This window comes from Jaculus jaculus, chromosome 11 (genome assembly GCF_020740685.1).
Source record: "Jaculus jaculus isolate mJacJac1 chromosome 11, mJacJac1.mat.Y.cur, whole genome shotgun sequence".
NCBI lineage: Eukaryota > Metazoa > Chordata > Mammalia > Rodentia > Dipodidae > Jaculus > Jaculus jaculus.
Genome location: NC_059112.1, coordinates 107,326,990 through 107,339,041, shown reverse-complemented (window position 1 = coordinate 107,339,041; position 12,052 = coordinate 107,326,990). Strand labels below are relative to the sequence as shown.

At 45.6% G+C, this 12,052-nt stretch overlaps 1 protein-coding gene across 26 annotated transcripts in view; it reads right to left on the bottom strand.

Annotated features, from left to right (window-relative positions):
- Window positions 1-12,052, bottom strand: part of Rbfox1 (RNA binding fox-1 homolog 1) — a 1,978,359-nt gene that overhangs the window by 49,429 nt on the left and 1,916,878 nt on the right. For all 26 annotated transcript variants that reach the window (XM_045161626.1, XM_045161611.1, XM_045161608.1 and 23 more), the window contains one exon: window positions 7,959-8,091. In XM_045161626.1, coding sequence (XP_045017561.1) covers window positions 7,959-8,091 — 133 coding nt within the window. The remainder of the gene's footprint in view (window positions 1-7,958; window positions 8,092-12,052) is intronic.

Below are 12,052 nucleotides of genomic sequence, written 5' to 3'. Positions count from 1 at the left end.
GAGCGGGGGCAGGCTGGCTGATTGAGTGAGGGGAGGATGCAGGACCAGCGAGAGAAGGAAGCATGACCAGGTGACACGGAAATCTCAAGGCATTGCTGGGAGGCCAGGAAGGAAGAACAGGCAGAGCCCAGGGACTAGCCAGAGAGGACAAGCTGCAGTGACTAGAAGGTGTCTGGCTCTTTGGAGGGCCTGAAGGCAGGGCATACTGTCTAGCTCAGGGGATTCCGAAGCACACTAAATTGCAATGGCTTCTGGGAAAATAAGCCTAGAATTCCAGCAGCTGTTCTGTTCCACAGTATGGAGGAATTGCTTTTATTTCAATTTCAACCAAATGCAATATTTTTGAGAGCCATGAGGGTGAAAGGTGAGCCATGTACCTTCATGCTAACCTGTACCAACCAGCAGATGAGACAGCTGGCACAGTAAAATGAACCCACCGAACAAACAGGCTGCCAGTTTTCCAGAAATCCTGCTTTTCCTCCCCTAAGTTATTAGTCATGAAGCAAGCACTAGTATGATTCCTCATCTATCCAGAGTGACTGCTATGGGACAGAGGCCAGGAAGCTCTCTGTGTGCATCACCCCATTGGGTTCTTACCAAGTTGCCAAGCCACGGACAGTGCCTGCATCACCTCTCGAGACATGAAGAAATAGAAATAAAGGAGCCAGCATTGGTGAAGCTGGGCTTCTAGCCCAGGCCTTCTGGCTCCACAGCCTAGACACTTAACGGCATGGCAGACAGTGGTGGTTGAACTTGAACGGGTATCAGAACCACCTGGAGGACTAACAAACACAGATGGCTGGGCCCTGTGCCCAGCCCAGATGCTGTGACTCAGTAGATCTGGATGGGATAAGAGTCTAAGAACTTGCAACTCCATCCAGCCACAGGCAAGGCTGCTGCTTCTGATTCAAGAGCTAAGGGGACCATGGTGTTATGAAACACCATCTTCCCAATAAGTGAGAAAAAGCGTACAACCTGGCTCCTAAAGTCCCATTCTACAGGATTTGCTAGACATGAGATGCTCTTATAGAGCCTCATGCTAGCTTCCAGAGAGGCATCAAACACTTTCCTAAAACCTTACCAAACAGGAGCACTTAAAAATCAGATTTGTATGCAGGAAAAGAAAGACAAGGGTGGGGGCTGTAGAGATGGCTTAGTGTTTAAGGTTCTTGCCCACAAAGCCAAAAGACCCAGGTTCGATTCCCCAGGACCCATGTAACTAGTGCACAAGTGGGCTCATGTATCTGGAGTTCATTTGTAGTTGCTGGAGGCCCTGGTGCACCCATTCTCTCTCTCCCTGCATATGTCTCTCCCTCTCTTTCTCAAATAAATAAGTAAAATAAATTTTAAAAAAGAAAGGCAGGAGTGGATGGTGGTGGGTAAAATTATATATAGATATATATAATATATATAATATAGAATATATATTATATATATATATATGGTATGTATATTATGTCTGTATGAATGTATGTATTTATATCACTGTTCAGACACAGCAGAAGGGAACCATTGTCAGGCACTGAACAGATGTGGTCCTATTTTAATGCAAAGGTGGTTTGTTTTTCCATGCAATAGTAATTGCACTGCTTGTCAATCACTTGGGGGATGCAATATGTTTTTGCAAGCACATGATGTAAGTGCACATCTCATTTTCTTAGGAAAGTAATAGTGCTAGTTAAATATTTGGATGGATGCAAGCAGGAAATGATTGCAATACAGCAAATTAGTTTGCTTAAAAAAAGAATGAAGGTACAAGATGCCCTAAACTATGAAGTCTGTATACCATTATATATATATATATATATATATATATATACACACACACACATACATACACACACACACACACACACATATATATATATATATATTCAACCACAAATATATTTTTATAGGAAAGGCCATTTTAAACTTCTCTACTGTACTGCCCCTTCCAAGTGGAAAATAAATTAAATTTTTAATACATTCAAATGTAACTGCTTAGAATGGGTATCAGGGGATCCATGAACCTACTGGTATTTGTGTAGATGTGCATGTGTTTGTCTATGACTATTTTCCTAGGGAAAGCAGACATTTCAATTCAGTTTACCAACAGCATGTATGGTATCTCTCCTAGCCAAAAAAAAAAAAAAAAAATAGCTTTGACAACCAATGATTTATGGTGTCATAAAAGCAATTAAATAAGGGGATTTTTGGTTATGTTTTAAAACTAAGAATTTGAGGGGCTTTGTCCATTCCTACTTTCTTACAGGGTGGAGCCGCTCTTAATCTCTCCTATTTCTTACTCTTGATCTAATAAAGTTTCTGTTAGCTTAAGAAAAGTAAGTTGAATAGGCAATTGTACAAAAAGTATCATACCCTCCTCTCAAAAAAGTAAAAGAGAGAACTTTGGAAAGTACTGAGAATGGGTTATGACAATTTTAGTTTCGTGGGTGTATGTGTATGTGTATGTTGTGCATGTGTGCGTGTGTGTGTGTGTGTGTATGAAATGTGTATGGTGTGCATACATGTGTGTGTGTGTGTGAAATGTGTATGGTGGGCATACCTGTGTGTGTGTGTGTGTGTGTGTGTGTGTGTGTGTGTGTGTGTAGTCCAGAGGTTGATATTGGGTGTCTTCAATTTCTGATCTATATTTTGGTGAGACAGGGTCTCTCATGTGAATCCACAGCTTGCCAATTCAACTAATCCAGCTAGCCAGGCTGTTTGGGAAACCCTCGTCTCTTCTTCCAGAGCTCTGGGATTAGGGCCTGGCTGCTACACCCACCTGGCATTTACATGGGTGCCAAGGATCTGTACTCAGGTCCTCATGTTTAGATGACAAGTGCTTTACCCACCTTACTAGCCCTCCTGATTTGGGCTGAATGCTAGCCTCGCTCTTTGAAGCACAAGCTGATCTGGAGCTTGCTATGCAACCTGCAACCTAGGCTGACCTTAAACTTCTGATCCTTCTGCCTGAGTCTTCCGAGTACTGGGCTATAACTATGTACCACCACACCCACATGAGGATTAGAAAGTAAAGGGAACGAAATCAGAAAGCATGGGTGGTTTATATGAAGACAGATGCAGTCATACAGTCCAAGGGTTGTTGTTAGAGGCCCTAGTCGTAAGGTGAACAAGTTCCCAAACGGTAGACTGCTCTAAGACCCAGATTCCCTGCCATACATTCATTCTTGTGCTGGTGAACTTTATGACTTTAGATAGGCACTGCCGTATTTTTCTTTTACTCATGGTGATGGTCTCCTTAAAAGTTTTTTCAAGCAAACTGTGGGAAGGTGCATATAGAAGTGTCTTCATGCTATCTGCGAAAACGCAGAACAACTTAATGAAAGACACAGGGAAATTGAGTGGTCATGGCATCCATGGCCTCACAGGGCTCATGCTATCTACGTGAGATCTGAAGACTGTGAGGGCACGCACGGGTGACAACAACACGGAGGGGAGACCAGCTGAAAAGAAGAAAGGGCTCAGTGGAAGGCAGGATGGTGAGGGGTGACAAAGCCGGGTGGCTGGAAGGGATTAGGATCAGGGTGCACATTGTGCATGAACGGAGGCAGCGGCCAGAGGCTGACAGCTGATGCTGGACGCTTAGGCACTGAGATAATAAAAAGGGCATTTCCCACTGTACTTGACCAAAGCACAATATTGAATCCCCGCGTGACACGTGTGGGGTGTCGTACGCACTTGCTCTGTTCCTATCTAGTGATAACTTGATTATAAACAGGACCATGGTGGGGACAGTCTCGTGGGGCTCCTCTCAGGAAGGACGGGGCTCAACTGCTTCCTTCTTCCATGGGATGCTATGCTGACTCCGGTGGCCAGGGCTCAGTGCTGCCTCCAGCATCTGGATAGCTGGATGGCTGTCTCACAAGCTCCTTTGAATGGAAACCACCTAGCAGACCTCTTCTCACGAATATGAATCATGAGGTGACAGATTGGACACCGTGGCTTCTCTCTCTCTCTCTCTCTCTCTCTCTGTCTCTCTCTGAAAACCTTAGTCCAGTGTGAGGATTAATATGAAACATCCATTTGGCTCATTTTGATGACGCACTACTTAAAACCCCATGTTCAATTTATGTAATCCAAGAGCTATTAAAGTACCTCTGCCCCACACCATCTCTGACTTGAGGGTTGTGGACGTCTGTGAGCATCAGAGTTTCCCTAGGAAAGAGGTGAAAAGGCACAGAGGCAGACGTGTGAGGTGTGCCTGTTGACTTCTCACAAGCAAAGGGTTCACGAAGGGAGAGGAATGTGCGTCACGAACGAGACGTCTGCCTCGATGAGTTACGTTCACTAAACCCATGTCTTAACATGGACATCACTGAGATGTGACCATGTGTGGCTCTTACCACCTCCTCTTCCACAGAGCCTGGGAGGGGAGGTGCATTCTTCACTCTCCTGTTAAAGAATTTGTGTCTATAGAAGTCAGCTAAGGTAGCCAGGGTCTTTCCAGGGCCTTAGAATGTAGACACTGTTCTAAAGCCTCGTTGAGTCTTCCTCACTGCATGTTGCCTCTAACAGGGAGTTGCTGGCTGGATCCAAGGTTTTCCATTTGTTACTATGGTCCCTGTAAGGTTCATGGGCAGAGTCCCTGCCCTAGATTCCATGATGTTCCCAGAGGTTTTTGTGAAGGGATATAGAAAATAGAACAGGATAACATCATAACCTATGCCATTGACCTGCTGGGAGGGACTGAAAAAATAATACTAACAGTGTCATGTGTACGTATAGTATGTGTGACGTGGTGTGAGTGGGGGGTGGTGTGTGCGTGGGCAGATGCTCACACCCTGTGTGTGTGAGTGTGGGGGACAGAGGAGGATGTGGGGTATCTTCCTCTTCTGTTCTTCTGTGTTTTTTCTTTTCTTTTTTCTTGAGGTACAGTCGCTCACTAAACCCTCAACCTGCAGCTGTGTTTTGTTTTGGTTTTTGGGTTTTTTTGTTTTGATCAGACTGGCTGATGAGAGAGGCTGAATGGCTCTCCTGTGTCTAACCCCCTCACAGAACTGGGGTTATTTACAGGAATGTGTGGCCATGCCCAGTTTTTGACATGGAAGTGCGGGATCAAATGCAGGCCGTCAGTTTTAAGTGACATATGGTCCCGTGGTCCTACGGCCTGAGTCCTCTCCCCAGACCCATCCACTGCCTAGAATGCAGCGTCTTCAGTGAACCCTCTTGTGAAGTTGCGTCCATGTTGGCTGCCTCCTCCAGGCTCTAAACCTGCTTGTAAAGGACTCTACAAACCAAGGAGACAGGAAACCCACACTATTTCTGTATGACCTATATTCTGATGACATCACCTCCTGGAAACAGGAATGCATTTCCAATCTCATGGCTAATTGCTTCCAGATCAGGGACCCCTGTCTTCTGGTCTGTCCATTGGTCTGTGCCCCCACTGAAGTGTCTTCTTTTAGAAAAGAGGATCTGCCTTCCTTATAGCCAAGGAACTCAGAGGGAAAAAGAGAACCTTCCACCTAGGTTATGGGTTTGCATGTTTTCATACCATGTGCCAATGTGCTCCAGGCAGTCTAGGACCCAGTGAAATGCTCAGGCTACTATCAAATCTCCATTCTCCACTGGTCCTTTGCTCTTATTCATTCTTGTAGATATGGAATTCTGACACGAGCCTTCCCGATGAGGATCCTATCATGACTTCTAGGTACAGCTTTAGATTTCCAGCCACCACATCCTTACTTTATCCCAGCACACTCAGCACCCCATACTTAGCAGCTAGCATGCTCCATGCCCTGCACTACATGACTATAGAATGATGGGGTGATCAGAGGAATTTTTCCCATCAAAAAGACACAAGCCACATTAGAGCCAGAATGATCAGGATTACCACTGGAATATTACAGTTTCATTCCTTCCAAAGGAGTCACTAACACATTGTGTGCCATTTGGAAATGCCTGTTTCTCCCTGGCGAGCGTGGCATTAATTAGTTATGCATGGTTATCCCGGCAAAGAGCACATTCATTATAAGTTAGTAAATTTCAATTTTATAGCAGGTGTGTTATGTTGAGGTTTTTATAAATTGTTCATGAGAGGATAAGCCATATAATTTTACTTTATTACTTTTTTTCTGTTCAATACAGTAGTGTGATACTGATTGGGGGTATATATATACCAAAAAGATACAATTACTGTGTGCTAAGATAATGATTTTCAGACAAAATAATGTGGGATAAACATGCAATTTTGCATTTATGAATCTTGCTTTAGCAATTACATGAACCCAGAAGGTAATTTAGCTGTTCCCCCCTTTTTGTTCTTGCCTTCCTAACTCATTGTGTGACCTTGGGAATAGGAAATCTTTACTTGCTTGTTTCTGCACCTACATACTGGACAGATGAGAACCAGATTATTCAGTCAAACGTCCTTTATATAAACACCATAGTCAAATGCATGAGGCTTCAGACATGCAGGTGCATTTTGGGGACACACTGAGATATTAGGACCAGGAGTTGCTAGGTTCTCATTTTCCCCGATCATTTTGTTGTTGTTTCCTTCCGCTAAGAAGCTCGGATCTGATGCAATCCTAATGATTTATAGAAGAAATTTGATGTAAATTGTCTTTTCTTTATTTCTTTGCCTTTATTGTCCCTGCCTGATGATTTCATCTGGCTGCATTCCTTTATATTCCCAACTTTTGTTTCATGGTCTTTATTTTGCAAACGCTTCACCTTGTGTCTTTTAGAGTGGGTGGGGCGTGAATAAATAATGAAGACAAGAGCACCCTTTGTCAATACTGTAATAAGTGACCTTGGCTAATTCATATTTCTAAAATATTTATAAGGAGTAGAGCTTTTCAGAAATTGCATTTAACCTGTTTTCTATGGTCTTGAAGGTAGCCATTTTCTATCTACAAGCCTGAAAGCCAGTCACTGGCTGGGGAAATCTCAGATCACATTCTCTTGGGTGTAGCTGCACTTTTAATACTGCAGGAGGAAGAAATAGCTATAGCACAAGCCACTCTGTGGGCCTGGTAGCTCCCTGCAGCAGGAAGGCTCTCCTGAGGATCACACGATGCTTTAGCAACATTCATGGCTTCTACACATTAGGTACCTTTGTTCCTACACACTTCTGTTGTGATGACCCAAAACGTCCTATCAGCTTGTCAGTCCACTTCTCTAAGCATACCCTGAAAGCACACCTCCCTTCTTGTCCTCCCTCTATTCTTTTGTCTTTCCCCAAGTTCCTTCCTCTCTCTTTTCCTCATTCCCTACCCCTCCATTTCTTTCTGCCTTCTTTCTCTCCCTTTTCTCACCTTCCTTTCCTCCCTCCCTGCCTTTCCCCAGCCACCATTCCTTAATCTTGACTTGGCAATATCAGCACCTAAGTCCAGATGAATCAAGTGGGCATAGGGGAACAAATCCATTTTTCTGTTCCCCACAGAGGAGAACTGAAGGGACATGTCATTTTGGAAAATACAAGTAAAAGGCAAATTGATTCTAAGTTTATTCATTTCTGGGATGTTTGTATTTGACTGGGCACCTCATTTCTCAGGCAAAAAGTTCATACACCTGGAGGTGCAAGATGTCTTGGGGGGGGGGAGCCAGATTGCCCAGTGATTTTTATGTAAGGGGAACTCATGTCCCTTTGGATCCAAGGGGTAGAAGTGGTCCAACCTCCTTAATAACCAGATGCTTGCAGTCATCAGAAATCCATCTTTGGCTGTGACCATTTCTCTGTTCTCCAGCATTCAGTCTCAAAGAGAATTTACATAACAGCATGTGACATGTAGAAAAGCTTAAAGGCATCAACCATGACCAGACAGATTACACTCATTTTTCAACACTCCTTGCAAGGTGCTCGGCTGCAGGCGCACCGGGCTGCATGCTGGGGAGGCTCTGGCGGGGTGGCCAAGACCGTCATGCGCTCGCAAGCACTCCGTGCCTCTGGGAAGGGAGGGAGGGCAGGGCAGGTGCAGGGTGGCACTGCAGGAGGGTGCTGTACTTACCCGCCGTAGGCTGGGATCGGGGGTGGGGGCGCCGCTGCCCTGAAGGTGTTGTACACAGTACGGCCACGGCCTCGCAGGTGCGCCCCTCGGTAGGCAGCCGCAGCGGTGGCGGCGGGGTATGGGAAGCCAGGCACTGCAGACAAGAGGAGAGAGTAGAGCAGCCCCATGAGACGCAACCCCTTCTTCCAGAGTCACACACTTCCCAGGACTCTGACCCCGCGGGGAGGAGGCAGGGTGTAAAGGGCCCTCTTGGGAGTAGCCACTGTTTGTGGGAGCCAGAGGGCCAGGGAGGGAGGAAAGAACGGACTCAGTGGGGACAATTCTGAAACCGCCCCAGACTCTGCTCTCTGTGGCGTTCTGTTAGAGATCTCGGTTTGAGGAGTCCTGATCTTCTGGAGATAGAAGACGGGGCTGCCTCTCTAAGGGGAAACCCTTAGATTTTTGTTGCCATTGTTACTACAAAGCCAGGAGCAGTACTGAAACCCAGGAAATGCCCTGGTGAAGATGAGCTGTTAAGGTAAGTGGTCCTTCTGCCCCGGAGGGTGTGTGAAGTGACAAGACCTTGACGGAGAATTCGGTAAAACAAGTGATTTACGCACAGACATGTGTGTATATATACACATGCAAATGAGAAAAAGTGTGCCTATGTATAGATACACATATTTGTAAAGACACATGCATACCTTTTCCACATAATACTGGTAGTTATCTTTGGGACCAGACTGTGCTGTGCAGCTATAAATTCATTTCTTTTTTGTGTACCATTTTCCCCTAGTCCCATTTCTATTGATATTCCACATTTCCCTTTATGACCATATATGGTGGTCACATGTTTTTATTTTGTATGGTCAGTGGCTGGAAAGGGAACAGAGGGCCTGGAGCTATTAGGCAGGAGTTCTACCACTAAGCTATATCCCTAGCCTTTGCTTTTTTCTTTTTGAGGCAAGCCCAACAAACTGGCCTTTTAAATTTCTATGTGAAAGAATGAGAGTGAGTGAGAGAATTGGTGTGCCAGGGCCTCCAGCCACTGCAATAAAACTCCAGGTGTGTGTGACCCCTTGTGCACATGTGCGACTTTGTGAGCTGGGGTCACTTTGTGTGTATGCCTTATGTGGGACCTGAAGAGCTCAACATGTGTCCTTAGGCTTCGCAGGCAGGCACCTTAACCACTAAGCCATCTCTTCAGTCCTTGTTAGACTTTTAATTGAAGCATTCTTCCAGGTGGTTGGGATGGGTACACAGAAACAGGGTTGCCAGGAGCTCACAAGCCCCCTCAGCTCTGATACAGCAAATACAATGTTCATAGCTACCGATAGAGATGTCTGAGGAGCAACCCCTCAGGGGTAGAGGGTGGTAGACATTTGTGTCTGATGGAAGTGTCAGCTGGCTGAGGAGTCCTTGGGGAGTTGTCTGGCAGTTTCCCAAGAGTCCTGAGCCTTTCCGTTGGCCTCTCTCCACGCGGATCTGAACTCCTCAGGGCCCGAGCAGCCCTCAGTCCTTCTCCCGGGCCCCCCAGCCTCCCTGAGCCTAGCGGGGCTCTCTTGGTGCCAACCTTGTCTGTCCCGGCCCACTTATGATGGGCAATGCGTCGCAACCCCACCCGACATGAAGGAGGCTGCTTTTCTGAAAAGAGCTGGCGGGAAGCCTCTGTCCCCAACAGAAACTCACGTTTGGCAGAAACTCTTTGTTGTAGTTAACCTGACACACCCAAATTCCCTTTCCCGACTTCTGCAGAACAGTTAATGCATACAGAGTGTTTTAAAATATATCATGCGAGTGTCATCTCCACCCTGTTTCCACACTGAGAGAGGCCCCAGCTCTTTCCCCACCTTGAGACCTGGACACATCCCACCGCGTGTCTCCTGCTGCACCCAGAGTCCTTCCCACATGCTCAGGCTTACACAGGGTTGTGGTTTGTGGGTGGAGCTTTAAAAAAGCCAGAACTTATTTTGAAATGAAAAATAGAGAATGAGAAAGTGTGTAAGACCTTGAAATCAACAGCTGTGAACTGGGATGTGGATAGAAGCCCGCAGATGATCCTGAAGGCTTAAGATAATGAGATTCCCACACCCACAGACACAGAGTCATTGCCTGAGTAGTAGATGACCCAGGGGGAGGGCAAGACCAAGTAGAACTTCCCACTGAGGTTACCCCTAATTCACACGACCTCGGGGCTGGGAGAATGCCCTTGACCTTAAAGTAAAGGCTAAGCGGCTGTGGTTTTCTGGGAGTCTGTGCATGTTCTTGAACTCTGAATAGACTTGAACAATAATTATGTCTCTTTGATCCAACCACATCCTTCTCTTACAATGTTGGTAAACATTATGATCATGGAACCAAGCCAGAATCATTTCATTTTCCTATTTGTATCTGAGAAGAATGTAAAGTTTATGTTTAACTTGAAAATTTTTTGTTTGTATATGTGATATGTGCATATTCACATGTATGCAGGTACACATGTGTGTGCATCTAGAGGCTGGGGACTGATGTCAGAAGATTCCCTCTATCACTCTCCATCTTGGTTATTGACACTTGGTCTCCCATTAAATCCAGAGCTCACCAATCTGACTTGACTAGCTAGCCAGCAAGCCCCAGGGGTTTGTTTCCTCTGCCTGCCTCTTCAGTGCTGGAATTACATGTGTGTACCATATGTCCTGCATTTTTACATGGTTACTGGGAGTCCAAATTCAGGTCAGAGATTTGTGTGGCAAGCACTTTATGTGCTAAGCCATCCTATTTTTAACTTTTGATTATGGCACTATTAAAGACAAATTGTGCAGGTTTATTTAACTCTCTTGCCAGTCCCTTTGGGTGTCCTCGATTGGGTTTCAAATGACATGCCTAAAATTGAGTCTTGCTTGGCAAAGTGGGAATGTCCTAAAGTCATCCAAGCCTAGGGGTATATGACCTATGAGAATCTTGCCTTGGGACTGTACAAAAAATAAGTGGAAATGGCTTTGTCTCTGAATCTGTTTTGCCATGGTTCAGATACGATGTTTTCATTGAACACTCTGGAATTTTGAAATGAAGATGAGAAATGCACAGTGTGGCCCAGCTGCAATAAGGCTGGCTCATTCCTACCCACAGAGGTTCCCGTACTACATGTTCCCATGCAGTGACAAGCAGATTGGACAACCCTGCCTGGATGATTGAGATGTTGAGATCAGAAGTGGAGGTCTGTAAGGCTGCCAGAGAAGCACTGGCCCTTCAAAGAGGAGGGCCAGGAAAAAGGCGTTTTACCCAGGTAGAAAAACGCTTAGAGGTCCTAAGTAAGACAAGGCTCTAGGCTCCATCAAGCAGGATGTGGGGGAAGATTTCTTACTCCGTGAAGGGGAACCAGCAGTAGCTATATAGCAACGTCTGGTTGTAATGCTGCTCTTCTGGACAGCCAGATCTCCTTGTGGGAAGCCAAACTTTCAGGAAGGACACTTTGGTCTAGGGGCTTAACAGAGAAAACATAATGCATGCCGGTGCCCCAGGAGGATGTCCTTTGTCATTCTTAGTCATTTTCCAGTTAGTATCCTTTTGTTTTCATGCATTTATTTGAGATAGCATCTCCCTGTGTAGATCAGGCTGGACCTCAATGGCCTCTGCCTCCCAAGTACTACAAGGAGAGGCATGCACCACGCTAGGCATCTCTGTGAAGTCCCAGGCCATTCTCACGGTGAATGAATGCTATCCTTCACCCTTCCCTCTTACTTCCTTTTGCCTCCTTCCTGTTCTGGATCAGTCCGCTCGTCTTCCCTTCTTTTTTTCCCTTTGGCTTACTTCACTCTCTCCCCTTCTTCCCTTTTGTTTTCTCACCCTGCTTTTTTTCAATTTATTGATTGTTTTTCCTCTCCTTGCCTCCCTCTTGTTTTTCATCCTTTGTTCATTTTCATGTTTCATTTTCTGTATTTTGTTTTCAAATTTCTTCTCGAAAAGGGCTGCCCTGATTATCCCACGGTGCATACAAAAATCAAATCATCCGGATCAAACAGTTGGGGGTGGGGGTAGGGCTCACGGGTGCTGGACTGCAAGCTCCGTCAGGGCAGGACCCCCTGTTCTGTTCCTTGATTCAAAAGAACATTGAGCAGGCTTCAGGTATCTCAGCC